The sequence below is a fragment of the Gobius niger genome (genome assembly GCF_951799975.1).
Source record: "Gobius niger genome assembly, chromosome: 9".
Classification (NCBI taxonomy): Eukaryota; Metazoa; Chordata; class Actinopteri; order Gobiiformes; family Gobiidae; genus Gobius; species Gobius niger.
This window is the reverse complement of record NC_136860.1, coordinates 21,986,667-22,003,040: the sequence shown is the minus strand read 5'-3', so window position 1 is coordinate 22,003,040 and position 16,374 is coordinate 21,986,667. Positions and strand designations below refer to the sequence as shown.

The following is a 16,374-nucleotide window of genomic DNA, read 5'->3' as shown; positions in this document are numbered from 1 at the left end:
CCTGATGCGGTCATCTTTCACCTGCGATGTACAGTGGGAGGTTCCAACCATAGATGGCTTTGCTGACCCCTCCGTTTGCTTTCCATTATTACACTTCAATAAAACTAAAAATAGTAATATACAATTGTAATCTTAATAGTATGTTTACATTACACAAAACAAAAGTAATACATGTGACAATAAAGATATTTAAACATTGAGAGAATTCATGATTTATTGGAGCATTACCAACAGCAAGTTATAACAAGATAGCTTGTATATAGCTGGCTCTTTATTCAGAAATGAAATCCACAGGAAAAGGAACACAATTCTGCCACAGGCAGCACTGATTAGTCTTTGAGATTTTGAGGTGTTGGTTCCACATGTCAGAGAATTTTCCCCAAGTCTTCAGCTCTAACCCAAGCCTAGTACTGAAGTTCAACCAAGGCACATTGTTCTTTGCATTTTGAAGTCTGTCTTGAGACAATAATAATAATGTGGTCAAACCACACATTCAGAAGAACTTTCTAAAATCCAATCCTTTAAATGAATGCACATGAATGAAGAATCATTTTGCAGAACAGATGCCAGGGTTTTGGTTTTACAGTAGTCCTTGAGTCCACCTCCTCTCATTCGGACATCACGTGCTGGTGTCTGACATCATGTCATTATCATACAGGTCACAATCCAGGGTCAGGGACAGCCGCAGAGGTGTTTCCAACATCACCTTATCCGGATTAGACACAGGCGTTTCCAAGGACATAGCACTGGTGTCTTCTGCTTCCTCCCGTCTTGGCGTAGCCAAAATGCCTCCAGGTTCAGAAGTATTGAGCATCTTCATCAGTGCCGGAGTGTTCAGGCCTGCTCTTACTTTGTCATCAACGTCTGTAGCTACATTATAAAGATAAAAAACAATGTCTGTGGCTAGCAGCTACATATAGATACACATTATGAGGACTAGTATGTAATACAAAGATTATATCTCAACTTTAACAATGTCACCTACCAACATAGGCATCCGTGTCCCCAATATACATCTCAATACAGTGAGCAAGCATAGTAACAGAAAATGTGTCATCCCTTTTTAATCCAAGTGCCTATAAAGATGAAAACAGCCATCAGAAATAACCTTGGTCACACTGTTCTATGCTTGATGTTGGGTTTATGGTACTAAAAGCCTCCCGTTTCAACACACAGAATAGCTGAAATGCCGTGAACAATAACGTTGTTCCAGCCTTAACTTAACATCAACCTACCGTGTGAAAATAGTCGATAGCACTTTCAAAGTCACCCATCAGGCTGTGCACATAGCCGATGGCTGAATATGTGGATGCATGCTGTGGTATTAGGACAAGTGCCTGTCTATGGTACTCAAGAGCCCGGTCATACTTCCTTGAGACACACAAAATAAAGTGACATTATTATGAAATACATAATACAGATCAATACAGTTCAATCAATAATATCAAATAGTAAACATTTCCACACAGACAATTAAGAAAACCACAACTTTTGTTTGTTTGTTACTTTTGAAACCAATACAGTACTATGGCAATAATTTATATATTTTGATGCATTTCTGGGGGCCTGGCTTGTCTCCGGCATTAGCAGTGGGACTTCAAGGAAAAAAAGTTGAACCAAACTGTCGTAATAAAAGCATCAGATTTTTAGTAATAGATATCAAATGAATACATTATTTTTTGTATGTATGACTGTGCCTATTGGACACATTTATTTAGATGCAAACTCCATACTTAATGTTCTGTGTAACCCAAGCTGCATTTGGAATATACTGGATTGCAAAATAGATCTCCATATCCTAATCCATAATTAATTCGTTTATCTTGAACAGTTCATTATGCATAGATTTTCCTCACTCAAAGCACGTTTTCAGTGCTTTCATTTCAACCACTTAAATACTTTTTCTATGCTCCTTATGTCCTTTCAATAGAGACTGTGCATAATTCTGTAATATTTTTGCATAAATTGGCAATAAACATTTGAAAAAAGCAGTGCACAATTGTTGCTAATAATAAACTGCTCTTGAATTCCAAATATCACCTCTACATTTGTCTGTTCGATAATTTAATGAGCACAAAGCTTTCCTTACAGCTCTTCTGTACCTGAATAAACAGTACTTACTTGAGTTTTCGACACACATGACCCAGATTGTTGAGCAAAGGTTCCCATTTGTCAACAGTCACCTATTAATGGCAGACACATGCAGTCTTTATTGGTCCCGTAAACCAAGAAAAAACTGAACAAATGGACAAACATTTACTTACCTCATTGCCAATGGCTTTGATTTTCTCCATAGCATCAAGAAATAATCGTTCTGCCGTTTTCCAGCTGAAAGCAAGAAAACAAAATACTTTACTCATTACTCATATAACCACCAATAAATAGTACCATTCCTTCTACAATTTGTTTTAAGCATTCCCAATTAAATGCTTGATGGATAAATAAACACAAGCAGTTCATAAGTTGTTACACAACTTACTCTCCATTCTGAAAGGCAACCACTGCCACCTCATGAATGACAAAAGGGTCCTCTGGGGCAATACTGAGTGCCTGGCCGAAGAAGCGTTCAGCAAGTTTGGAGTTGTTTGTCAGACCATACTCCAAACCTATATACAGCATGGGCAAGTGACACCTGTATTATAGTCAAAAATAACACAATGCTTTGTGAAACCTCGATACAGACAAAACACATCTGCATAACCTTGTATTTTTTCATTTAAGATTTTACCCTTTCATTAGTTGGGCAGCAGTGAAATAAGCTGCCATAGCTTGATCATGCTCACTCTCTACAGCGAATGAATGACCATATGCGATCCAGGCAGGTCCATAGGTCCGTTCAAGGGTGGTAGCTTTGCTGCAAAAATAATAAATACATTTCTACAACAGATTCCAAATTTAGGAAACATACACAATACATTCATGATGTACTTACCTAAGATAGCGTCGAGCGTGCTCATTTTTATGGCCAACCATAAGATAATAACAGCCAACCGCAAACCATGAAACCTACAGTGATGATAGATTAGCAGTGACACTATGGAGCATTCATGACGAAAAGAAGCACTTATGTCACTTACTGGATTGTTTGGATAGAGATCCACAAGTTTATGTGAAAGATAAAACAGCTCTGAAAAAATAGAAAGAAAAAAAATTAATTGGGCTGAAAGTTGTATAGCTCAAATAAAGAATTGCATTATTATTACCGTTTGATTTTCCAAGCTCAACTAAGGTTCCAATATGAACAGGTAGGCAATTGGCGTGAAAAGGATCCTTAACCATTACCCTGAAATGAAGAGCACTTCAATATAAATTCAATGTTTAACTGTAGAAGTACCACAAAATATGAGTAAGTTCTAAAATATTTCACAATATTTTATTACTGACACCAACACTACATAGCTTACATTGATGTTAGCTTGTAGCACATCTTGAAATCACAGTTGTAATAATGCCTCTCAGCAAGTGACACAACAACATCTAAATTGTCCTGAAGACCATTGACAATTTCAGGAACCACCAACTCACTGGGTTTATTGTACTGGAAAAGAAAAATCAAAGTCCATCAAGAACAGCAACAAGTACAAAAGCATTTAGAAAATTGTGAATACCTTTTTTAATTTATGTTCAAAAAGGAAATGTAACAGCTCCTCCTCCTCTTCTGTACACTGCTCATTCAAAGGGAGGGAGTCCAGGAAATCTTTTTCTACAAGAAACATCACACACTAAAATGTGATCTAAAAAAAACGTATCATGAACCAGTGGTTTCTCCAAGTCATTTTGACGGAGGGACAGACAGGGGCATAAAAAAATCCACCATGAGCTATTTTCATCAGTCATTAATTAATCATTATATGCATTTTTTAGGTGTTTATTGAGATGTATGCAGGAAAAAATCTGAGATTGCGGGATAAATGGAGAACTAAACTCAACAAGATTTCTGAATAGAATCATGAAACATTAATTTTGTAATAAAAATGTATTAAAACTTATTCGGAGCCACCCTGTGCTCGTCATTATAAGCATAATAATATTAAAGCTCATATTTCACTACTAAAATTGTAGCATTTCTTCAATTCAAACCATGAATAAATAAATAAAAAGCAATTTTCCACATCGTCTGTTTTCAAAAGCTTGAATTAATCATTATATAATAATTAATTATTTATTTTCGCACTACCACACAGATAGAGCAGTGCTGCGTTTGGACTTTAATTACGGCTTTTTGTCAAAGTTCAAAATATTCAGTAAATGATGGAGAATTCTCGGTTAATGTAACCTGTGCACAGAACAAGCTTACCTTCCTGTGCAGTCAGCATGTGGTGGGCTGTGAGAAGGTCAAAGGCTTCAAAGCAGTACACATCCAGTTTCAAGGCCTCTTTGTAACTGGAGGTAGCCAGTGGACGGTTATCCATAGCGTCATAGATTTTACCCCGCAGGAGGGAAATGGAGCTATTAATCTGACAAAATAAAAGTTGAAGTTTAGAAAAAAAAACATGATTATGCCATAACATCATTTATAAGTGGGCGGCACGGTGGCGCAGCGATTAGCTCCAGTTTCCCATACCACTAAAAACATTACCAGTAGGCCAGAATGAATGAGTGTGTTTGCCTATGTGTGTGTGTGAGTGGTTGGTGGTGGTCGGAGGGGCCGATGGCACAGATTGACAACCTCGCTTCTGTCAGTCTACCACAGGGGCAGCTGTGGCTACAATAGTAGCTTACCACCACAGAGTATGGGGTGAATTAATGATGGTTACAGTGTGGCGCTTGAAGAACATTGGTAACACAGGCTTGAAAAGTGCAATACAAGTGTAGCGTTATGATTATTATGATTATTATACAATATGAATAAATGCTCACATAAGAATGTTTTAAGCAGACATATTTGTCACAGCCAGACAGTCACTGTGTTATCACAGATTAAAATAGCAAAAGCACAAGACCAATCTCACATATGTACACTTACTGCAGCAGGCGACATGCCCCAGTCTTTAGTTGCCTCTGGTGTGACAGTTTCCTCCTTCTCACCCTTTTCCAGCAGCTTCTTGCTGGCTGGTTCTTCTGCATCCAAAATATCCAGAGCCTGCTGAAACTCTTTAGCAGCATACTAACAAAAATATAGGCAATAAAAAAAAAAAATCACCCAGAGTCAATTGCAAACTGTTTAGTGATACAGCCGTTTTCATTACTTACATGGCATCTCGCAGCAAGATACTGGCATGCTCCAAACATCTGTGCAAAATAGAATTAGTTGGCTTAAATTGAGAACTTCCAAACTAGATCTATATCTTACTAACACGCTGCATTACCTTATCAAGTTTTCGAGAACGTATGGCGTGGGAGGCTCTATGGTATTGTGAGGTCAAATAAAGGCACTGAGCAAGCCAGTAAATATCTTGGGGGTCCTCTGCCAAGAGAGTAATGGTAAAGTTCAAGATAGCTCCATTTCTCAACTGACATACTCCTTGCATTGCACAGCAAAATGGATTATTATGAGTATTTACGTAGATAACTACATTATTACTACTTCCTTAAAAGCTCCAGGATCAACAACAATTTCTGACCGCCAGTACAAGTAATGTCTACTGACACAAACTGGGCAGCAGTTATCACTTTACTTTACTTACCATGGGATAAAGATGCGATCTTGTCGGCCCAGAATAGAGCGCTTTGATACTGTTGCTGCAAAGTAAGGAAGTGACCACAAATAAATGAAAATATAGTCCAGCTTGATCAGGAAAATATGACTACTTTGTATAAACCGAGATTCTACGCTGTTAATGTGCTACATTTGTGCTAGCCGGCTACTCGAAAACTGGGGTGTTACCTGATCAATGTACTGTCGTACTCGCTTCCGAAGCCTGTCGAGATTCATTTTGCTTGGTTAAGTATAAAACTAGGTTTCATTAAAAGTATGTCATTCTCGTACAGTAACAAAAATACTAAACTACTCTAAAATATGTGCTAGCTTGCTAGCAATGTTCAAATACGCGGCTTCTTTCAGCGTTGAGTGTGTCGGTTTATGGTGCCGTCAGGAAACAAAGACTACATATAGTTCCGCTGTCTTGTGTTAGTAGTTTATTCATCCCAGATAAGTCTACAAACTACGTCTTTGTAGAAAGGTTCAGCTGTCTTAAAAAACAAACAAATAAATAAAATAATAATTAAAAAAAGCTATCAGTGAAGTTCTATGTCTGTAGAACTTCTGCTTTGTATAAATTACAGTGATGCTATTCCATTCATTTACATTTATTAACCCTTTTAAGATTTCCTTTGAATGAACCTTGAAAATGAAATATACATGTATAATGCCGGTTTAATGCAAATGCAAATAAGACCAATCTAAAACCACAACAAAACAACATGTTATACATTCCAAATATTCCACATTTCAAAGTAGATTTGACACAAGTTCTGAGATTGGTGATATTTGGTCATTCATTTATTCACTCTTTTTGTTCATGTTCATGGGGACCGGTGCGGTCTCTTTTTGTGTTACTTTAGACATGATTTTCCTTCTTCTCTCTTGACTTGTTTGACTGTATTCTTCCATTGACCTCTATGAGAGCTTTTCCTGTCCCAGAAACAGAATTGGAATTATTGTATTGCAGATGTAGGCCTATTATTTAAAGCACATGTGCTAATATCATGTGAAACATAGTAACCTTAGTATTTGTTCTCCTTGGGTACAGTGCAATGCTGTCCCTCAGCTTGATAGTTTTAATCCAGTCTTGTTCCCAGGTAATCGTGCTGTAATGAGGTTTGCACTGGTTTAAACGCTGAAGGAGTCGCTGATTCTCATGAGCAATTCGAAGGAACTCTGTTTGTCGGGGCTGCATATTAAGGCTGCTACAACATAAAAATGACAACTTAAGTTTACATTTTTTGACATCGACAACTAATGTATTTCAAATCTTAACTCACAATTTCTTTTTGAAGCAATTCACATTGTCCACATCTCCAGTTGTTTGCATAATGCGAGTGATTTTTTCCAAAAGTATGCTGTTCTCTCTCTTTATTTCCATACTCCTCTCTTCGTCAAGCTAAAATGGAAAATGACAACAGCGGTCACTGTGACAATTCTTTTAAATAAGTACTTCATACTTACTCTTTGTTTCTTCAGTTTCAAAGCCAAATGACCATATATCTTTGGTGCATCTGTGTTGATTGTTGGTTTGGCAGCTTTAACCTTTGGAAATCCACAACAATCTCTAATGTTACATGTTGTCACAAGTACCTATTAGTTAGATACTACTTTACAAACTCTCTGTCTGTGTAAATCATATGCAGCTTTGTCCCATTTCTGCTGTAGGTGTTTGTTTGCAGCAGGAAGCAGTGGCTGATAAGCTCTATGTTGTGTCATGGTCTGTAAAAACAAGTTATAATTTTGCACATAGCTGATTATTAACTATTTTCATTTTCAATGCATCTTTATAGCCCTTGGAATTGTGGAGTCGAAACAAAAATAATTCGGGGAAAAGTACAATAACGTTAACTGTTACATGTTATAATAATAAACTAGTGAGGCTTTTAAAATGTAAAAGACTGGAGTTACCATTCACGCAAAAGCTTCTGGACACTACTTGCTGTGTGTTAGATTAGTCTACTTACCAAGTGTGACCCGACAGTCTAACTGTTGCTTCTTTTGATTGTTTCCAGCAACATTGAAAGTTCATGGACACTGGACGATAAACGTTCCCCTAAAATTACGGATTTCAACATTCAGTATATTACATCTCCTGAAGTCTACATTAACTAACTGTTAACATGAGCTAAGTGAACTCAAACAGATACAGTTAGCTAGGCATTGTTTCCTTTAAAGAATACATTTATGAAATAATCATTTTGCTCATTACAAACTTACCAGCCTGGTAGTCCCATGTGGTTGATCGTTGTGCTGCCAGGTGACAGTCTCCACAACTGTCCCAGTGCCCCATGTCGCCTATCCCATTCAGGTCACCAAATCTGAGTCTGTTTGTGCCACTCATCCACTGTTGCCATGGTAGCAGCTCGAGATGAATGAATGGTTTTAAATGATGCAATTGTTTAGCAGGCTCCACAAAGGGAAATACACAACAGGCTGCGGATAATCTTGAGAGGGGTACAGGAAGGGGCAGTAATTACTACTACTACTACTACTACTACTACTACTGCATAGGGTCCCGAATCTGAGAGGCTATGCAATTGAGAAACTGCTGATTATTATGTGTTTATTACTCTGCTGCTGATCCACTTTTGTTCATACTCGTTTTGCACATGAGCTTGGTAAATGACCCCCATAACTTTTATCCTAACCTTACAGAATCTTTATAGTTGCTCAGTGTTAAGGTTACAGGGGAGGATTAGGGTAATGTTCAAAGGCAAAAAATATGCTTGTGAATCATCGGAAGACCTACCTGGCATTGATAGTCTGAGCATGGACATAGTTCCCTGGCACCTTTACTTCCCCCAGAGCCTATGTTTACAGAAATCACTGAACATATAGGTACCAGGCAACATTGTTTTATAGGGGGAAAAAAGAGTTTTCGATGAAATCCTATGTTTATATTCTTTTAGGGGGAACAAGTCAACACTATCCATTGATTAGAATGGGCTAAAAAGTGCAGAACAGAGCTGTGAAACAACTTTGTTAGCTGCTTGGTCTCTGTGGATAAATACAACTGGTACAGACAACCGTGATGCCAGTATTTACATTTCTAAATCTCATGTAGTAAATGTAACATACAGGAATAGGAATCCCAGAAATGTTTGCGACTCAATTGCAAGCTCCATGTATGAAACCATCTCTATTGTCTATGCATAAGACCTGTGATGACGCCCAATTACTTGCAAGCCTGACAGTAAAAAAAACATCAAGACATGTTTGTGGATATGCTGTACTTAAAACATCTTGTTGCATTAAATAGGCAGATTTTTTCTAACTATTGTTGCAACTAGCCTAGTGGTAATGTAGATATTACACCATATTTCTAATAGTGTAATAATTCATACAAAGTAGTAACCAGACTGCATGCATGTCTACTTGAATGACCAGATTCGGTTATAAGAAAGTTCAATGAAATCCATAGAGTATGTTTTTTTCATGAATGAAATCCCAATTGCCCCCTCTGCTGGTCATAGTTCATTATGTCAGTTTATAATGGACGCATAATTCAAAATTCATGCCAGGACCGGAGCGCTTATGAAACTGCTCTGAATCAGTCGGGGGCACGTGAGCTCAGAAATGTAACGCTTACATACATCAACAACACAAAGGAAAACAAATATGTTGGATTAACTGTTTTCAGTGCACATGCATAGTCAAAATAAAGGTCTGACATTTGAAGATTTAGACTTTTTTCTTTGGTTTGGTCTTTGCATGGTTACATAACTCTTCAGAACATACAGTAAGGGTGCTGAGTGTGGCATGGAAAGAAATGCACCATTGGCCATTTAAGTTAATTCAATACTGCAAGTTTTTGTGCTTAATTCTTGGTAGCAGGGGGACGTACCTGTTCCTAAGAAATGATGTGGTCCCTCAATGCCATTCTGAGATGATACTGATGTGGGAGATACACCACAGACCTAAACAAAAACACATATGAAAGTCTTTTGGTTGAAGTAATACAGAGTGCATTTCTTATGTCCTTTGTTAACCCCTGGCTTTGCAGATTGAGACATATCAAATACTGGAGTTTCCTGTCAGCGTAAAGGGCCTAGCCTCAGTGGCAGGGAGCACCACGGGAGGCTGCTGTTGCTGCTCCCCGAGGGCAACATCACCGGTTTTTACTCTGTGTGATGGAAAGTGACTAAGGCAACACGTCCCTGGAGAGGACTCTGTTTAGAGCGGGCTGCATCGTAGGATTTCACTGTTTGTCCATGGACAGAACGAACCCTTCTAATTGTTGATATACTGCACAGGTACAAAAAGGAAGCCCAATTGATATGTGTGAGGAAATTAAGAAGTGATCCAAAGGACACACTTACTGAAGTATTGGCCGATGTACGAGCCAAGGAACCTGAGAATGTACGACTTTGTGGGTAGACTGTAGCAGCAATCTGCTTTGTGTCCTTAGAAGATCTTTTGTAAACACTAAATTATTATTTATCACGCCGATATATTCAAAACATCAATCTCAGGCAAAACACTTTAAAAATATCATTAGATTGTGTAAATATAGTAGGATTTTCCTGGTCAAATAAAGGTCAGACATTATCTTAACAATATTGTACTGATATTACAGGGATTAGCTCTTGTCATCAACAACAGCTCACAGGAGCAACTCCAGATCATAAAAGAATCAATAACAAATTAAATGTTAAATTTGTATATTTTGTTTCGTGCTTTCAACTGTACTTGAGTAATATTTGATTTATATATTTTCAAAGGTTATTGTATATCAACATATTGCAGTGATTCTCAAACTGTGGTGTGTGTCCCACTGAGGGTACTTGTACTGGTGGAACTCGGGGCCGTGTGCGATTCTAGAATTTATTTATTTTAATTAGATAATATAATAATTTAATTTGTAGTTATATGTTTTTTTTTTTTAACCTGGTTTAGTTCTGATTTGATTAAGCCTGGCGGTGCTTTAAATGCCAAATTCTTTATGAGGTATTACTTCGGAGGTCAATTCTTTTATGAGATGAGGCGACTTTATGTGTGAAAAGTTTGAGAACCACTGCTATGTAGGACAGCAGAGGGCGAAGGAGGAAGATCTGAGAGAAACATGGACCACAGCAGCCTTACTCACTAGGCTATTGGATATAAAACTTTTCATTTCAACATTTGTTTCCTGGGCACTACTTGACTGATTTTAAAATGTATACGTGTTATGTTACAAGTGTATTTCTAAAGAGGGGGAAAACTTAACCTAGTCTGAAACGTCTTCTTCCTCATATGTATAAAAAGTAGTTTTAAGTCAACACAATTCCAGCTAATGGATGGTGGGATGTGTAATGACTCCGGTGCTCTGCCCTGCTCTGCGTTCCATTAATGCAGCTGAGCTATGGGTGAGCGGATGCTTTGAATCGGAAACAGGTTTTATTCCTTTAAAAGTGCCTCTTTTTGAGGGCACATATTTCCTTATAAACGCAGTTCGCCCCAATTTTCTACTCAACCCATAGTGGATTATACAGGAGATAGATCTGTGCTATGAAAGGGAATTAATAATTACGTTTGCAGTCTCAACATGTTAAAAAGAGCCAGAGATGTTACATAACTGAGGAATAAGTTAGGAGCCTGACAAATTATCCAGTAAATCATTCCAGAAAAAAAAAAAAAAATCCAAACCAAAACATTAGAGTAGATCATGGTCTTAACATACAGGATAATGGTGCTTCACTTCTGCTATAAATGCGCGCTCGTTTCCCTTGGCAACTTCTTTTCTGAACATCTCAGTTTTGTGGTTACTGGCAAGGTCTCATTGCTTGGTGCCTAGTGGAGACAGCAAAACAAACATTTTAATCGTTTACTAATATTTCTCCTCTGAAAAAATAATCTGTGAGAAAATTCAGGTTCACTGTACACCACAAAACAGTAGCAACAAAGTGGAGAGATTCATAAATCATAGAGATGAAGAGATTTTTGCAAAAGGAAGATACAAGAGACAGCAGTTAGTTTTTTGAGTTTACTTGTGACCAAATGATTTAAGGAAAAGCAAAATAAAATGATATACAGTATTTATGCTTAATATTAATGGGATTATGCATTTTACTTTTTCAGTTTCTTGAAGCTATACATACTGCCTTTACTATGTCTAATCCGGTCAGCAATAGGGCCTGGTTGGTACTTGGATGGGAGACTGTTGAGAACACTAGCACTCCTTTTTTGGAGCCAGCTCCACAATCGAGAATAAGGCGAAAATGAAACCGAAATGAAATGAAATCAGTACAATGTTGTGCATGTTAAGACAAACACGTGGAGGTAAGAATGACATCCTGTGTTCAATAATGACTTAAGAGGGCAAAAAAGGGCAAAAAAGTTTGTCCACAGGAGCCAGGAACCTCAGGAGCCAGCCACCATTTCCTTATGGTTACAGGAAGAAGTTGGCCACAAGAAGTCCATTCTTAATTTTACAGTATATGTTTGTGACCTGAGTTTCTCAATGATACAAAATGTAAACATTTCCTTTTGTTTTTCAAATGTATTTTACTGTCCGCCAACATTTGATATTTCCTCCAGGATCCAGTTGATTTCTTAGAGTGGAAGAGAGACTTCTCCTGTCTCTGCAGGGTGCGTACTGGATAAATATAGTGTATGGCGCAGAGCACAACGCTTGACTACATGGCCGATCAGTGGCTAAAGAGGAGGTGAAATAGCTCAAGTATTGATTATCTTGTTGGCACTGCAGGAAACAATCAATGGTGTGACCGCACATTGCTGTATGTTCGAGGGAAACTTCGAGCTCATGACTGTATAACTGCTACATAAGCATATGCGTTATGACTAAGTTCAATAGCTACAACCTCTTACAATGACTAAATAAAGAATATACTGTAAAATACCCACATTTCTGAAACACCTCTATACTATAAGGAAGTGACTGTGTGTCAAGCCAGATTTCTAGTTAACACAAACAATACCTTTACAGTAATTCCCTGCACTAGTTGGCAGATATATTTGTGGGAGTCCTTTGAGAACTTTTGAGGATGTAAACTAGTGACAGAAAACCTGATGGTGTTGGATCAGCTTGAGCACAAAAACAAGGTCACTATATTACAAAGCTTTGGAGAGGTTTCTTTATTAAGACGAGATGACTGAGCAACTTTCTGCAAACAACGTGACAGAAAAGGCTGCATGCTTAACGTCTGCACCGAGTTCAGCTGTAGCTTGAGGACTTCCACAAGAATAAGTGATGCTTAACTAAATGGCCACTAGCAACCGTAACAGATGTTTGTCTTTTGTGCACAATTAAATGTGAAATGCACAAGTAAAAAGTATGCATACATTGATGTCATCAAGACTCCAATCCAATCCACTGTATTTATATAGCATATTTCATAAACTCGCGTTTCTAAACGGCTGCACATAAGATCGACAGTATATAGGAATCGAAGAATAAAATCAAGTGAAACCCAACCAGGCACAAAAACATGATTCTTTTTAACAATAGTACTGTTGAAGTATAACATCTGAATGTGGATAGTCACATTCATCAGTGGCACTGACAATAGTTAAATCTATATAAGCTTATTATTTCCTACAGTAAATACTGGGGCCCTCGGTATTCAGCATACAGCTGGGTTTATGTCTAATGAAGTCAGTGGTGACGACTTTCTGCTGCTGCTCATGTGTTGCTAACACTTGCTTTATGAAGTGCCGTACAGAGCTCCGTCCCTGGCTCTGATTGGTTGGTGTTGTGGCTGGGAGCTGAGGCCAAAGGAAACTCGTGGTTCTAATCACATCCATCTCACACTCTCCCACAGGCATTAGATGTGACTTATGCACAAGTTTAACATTGCTGTTTCTATCTCAACTTCATTTCAGAGTATGTTTCTGACAACACATTCTAATGACATAATACCGTGTTGTATTATCATTTATTTGTACTTCATAGAGATTGTTAGTTAGGGGCACCACATAATTGGAGCTATTATATAATACCAACCAATAGAACTATTCCATGAACCTACTTTTACAAAGTGAATAAATAACAGGGAAGAGAGCAAACAAAAAAGTTAAGCCTTGAGAACAGCACATTTTTCAATGGCTGACCTCAAATACACACCGGATATTTCTGACAAAACACAAGTGAGAATCCTTTTTAAAGTTATGACACTTAGCAATCTGTATCTTCTGCAATGTTGTGTTTCAGTTTTTCCAGTACATGAAGCATGAGTGAAACAAACCCCAGCGCATTGATCGCTCTGAGTCTTCAAATCAAGTTATTTTCCCTATCCCAATGGAACTGCCCATAAAAAGACTCACAGGGGATGCACTATTGGCCGCAGTAATGCAAGCAATCAAACAGAAGTATTCTAATGATTCTTGACAAAACAGTCAGACGATATCCTCCTGGGTGCAATAATACTTTATACTACAGTAAACGGATCGAAGGGGAGGATGACATGCACGGCCTTTGCTGTAGAGGAAGTGTCGAGGTACAAATATGCTTGTCTATTTGACCACATGCAGTAGCCCTCAGCAGACATAGGATATTGCAAATGCTATAAAAAGAGAAAAAAAATTGAGATTTGCTTTTTTTGCGTAGGTACTTTAGTAATTTATCCTCCAATCATGCAAGATAATGTGAATACATACAGTAGATTATCTGTTGATACTTGACACAATACCAAATAAAGTATGGTGTGTGAATAACATTAATGACAGCGTGTGATCAAGGCACAGCACAATGGCACAATTAAAGGAACAGGCCAATGTTTTTACATACTGAGATATGTTCTTACCTTAGCTTAGACGAGTTGATGCGTAACAGTCATGCAAATGTTGTTAGCATTTAGCCTCTCCCAGCATAATCCGATAGCTCCAAACTGCGGTGAAGTTAGAAGCGACCAAGCTCTTCCACGTTTTCCCTATTTAAATACAGTTACGTGAAAAGTTACATGATCCAAGTATAGTTAAATTAAACATGTCGATTTTCTAAGCCGATAAATGGGGCACTATATTGTAAGGCGTAATAATACCTTAGGAGCACTTCGACTTTACTGCGCGGACGTTTACTTCATGTTACTGTATTTAAAGAGGGAAAACCTGGAAGAGCTTGGTAGCTTCTAACTTCACTCCAGTTTGGAGCTATAGGAATATGCTGGGTGAGGCTAAATGCTAACAATGTCTTTGGTCTATTTGCGTGACAGGTCTAAGGTACGAACATATCACAGTATGGAAAACGGTGGCCTGTTCCTTTAAATGATCATGTGAAGCCTGTCAGTGAAATTAGAGATTTTTTCCACAAGGCACAATTACTCCTCAGTGGCTCCCTGGACGCACTGGGGTCACCTTCTGAAAGGCTGCCTGTGAGGCACTGAAGGATGGTCAAAAGTTTCCTTAACTGTTTGTCTTTAAAGGTATCCATGGCCATACCACCTTTGATCTTCCTGATCCCTTCAGACCTCGGAAAGCTAAGCAGGGAAGGGCATGGTTGGTACTTGGATGGTAACTCGTTTGGGTCCATGTGGTTCACTTCAACATAACTGCTGAAGAGGTCAATAATGGTTCAGATGTCGTGAACCACATCACGTTGCATACTTGAATAAATCTTACACAAAAGCCCATTATGTTACAACGGACAGACATAAAAGGTAATACTGTAAGACGATCCACATTGGCTTGTTAAGAAGTCCCTAAACCAACTGACAAGATTGACAGAGAACTACTGTTGTCAGATGTTAGAGATGAATCCTGCATTGACATCTTCTTATCTAGCTTTCTTGGGTCGTTGTTAAAGTAAGGTTTTTCAGAATAAACAAGATCAAACTTGGATTACATGAGACAGACTTAATCATTCCATTTAGTGTCATGCTGCTTTGCAGCCTGGACCATGAGCCATAGCCATAGTCTAAAAAATACATGCAATGAGACTCAAACTATTACAGACCCACAGCTTGTTCCAACTTTTGCACTTCTTAGAAGAAAGATCAGGGGAGAGCAATATCTCCTTCTGTGATGGAAAACTTACCTCCTCAGGGAGTAAGTCACAAAGTGGAAACAGTCGTCATGAGCAACACTAACTGCTTGTTGTTTGTCTTGGGGGAGGAAGGAGACACTGACCTGGGGATGTGAACACAACCGTATTTGTTTCATGTTACATACAATACTGCTTTGTGCTCTGCCAATGTTCAAGCTACATGTCCTCCAAATATCTATTTCCATTTATTTGAGTTTGGAACTGGCACAAAGTGCTTGTGACTGGATTTGAGACTTTTCTTAAATTATTGTTCTTGTTAAGCAATTGAATCAAATTGAAATGATTAACCTGAAATATTTTCAATCACTTTGCAGGCTTTCATAACTCTTTCTGAATTAATCTCAGCACATTCCAAGATTTCAATTAGGCCTATGTTTGACATGAAAACACCTGAAACAAAATAGTATGTAGAATAGCCTAATGATACATAGTTCAAATAGCCTTACCAACAATCTGATATTTTCAAAGCACATGTATTGCCTTTTCTACATCTACCTATAAAAAAGCAACAGTCTGGTACTGATAGAAGTAGTTCCATTAACACTGATGAACCATTTGTTTAAAAGCTTAGGCTCTGTATTACCTGAGCACTATCAGCGACACACGGCCTATCGAATCTGCTGGATTCAATAGTGATTTGTTGCAATGCCTTGTACGCCTGCTGCAGCCCTGCTTCAGCCTTGATAGATGACTTGACAGAAGCCTCCACTCTAGCCAATCGCAGGTGAGTTTCAGCACCTGTGACTGG

General features: G+C 38.2%; 1 protein-coding gene and 1 long non-coding RNA gene across 2 annotated transcripts; both read right to left on the bottom strand.

Annotated features, from left to right (window-relative positions):
* Positions 1 to 196: 196 nt before the first annotated feature.
* Positions 197 to 6,017, bottom strand: cdc16 (cell division cycle 16 homolog). The gene is made up of 18 exons (XM_079563048.1): positions 5,828 to 6,017; positions 5,628 to 5,682; positions 5,310 to 5,407; positions 5,194 to 5,232; positions 4,967 to 5,107; positions 4,298 to 4,457; positions 3,609 to 3,703; positions 3,405 to 3,538; positions 3,204 to 3,283; positions 3,078 to 3,127; positions 2,933 to 3,006; positions 2,729 to 2,854; positions 2,480 to 2,632; positions 2,265 to 2,328; positions 2,122 to 2,183; positions 1,236 to 1,371; positions 986 to 1,076; positions 197 to 870 (listed from the first exon to the last, which is right to left on the bottom strand). Exons 1-18 carry the CDS (start codon positions 5,873 to 5,875, stop codon positions 620 to 622), a joined length of 1,857 nt encoding a protein of 618 aa, XP_079419174.1. The 5' UTR covers positions 5,876 to 6,017; the 3' UTR covers positions 197 to 619.
* Positions 6,018 to 11,317: 5,300 nt separating this feature from the next.
* On the bottom strand, positions 11,318 to 16,341 carry LOC306967402. Its single transcript, XR_013793186.1, has 3 exons — positions 16,210 to 16,341; positions 15,618 to 15,709; positions 11,318 to 11,416 (listed from the first exon to the last, which is right to left on the bottom strand). It is a non-coding gene; the product is annotated as an uncharacterized lncRNA (long non-coding RNA).
* Between the last annotated feature and the right edge of the window lie 33 nt (positions 16,342 to 16,374).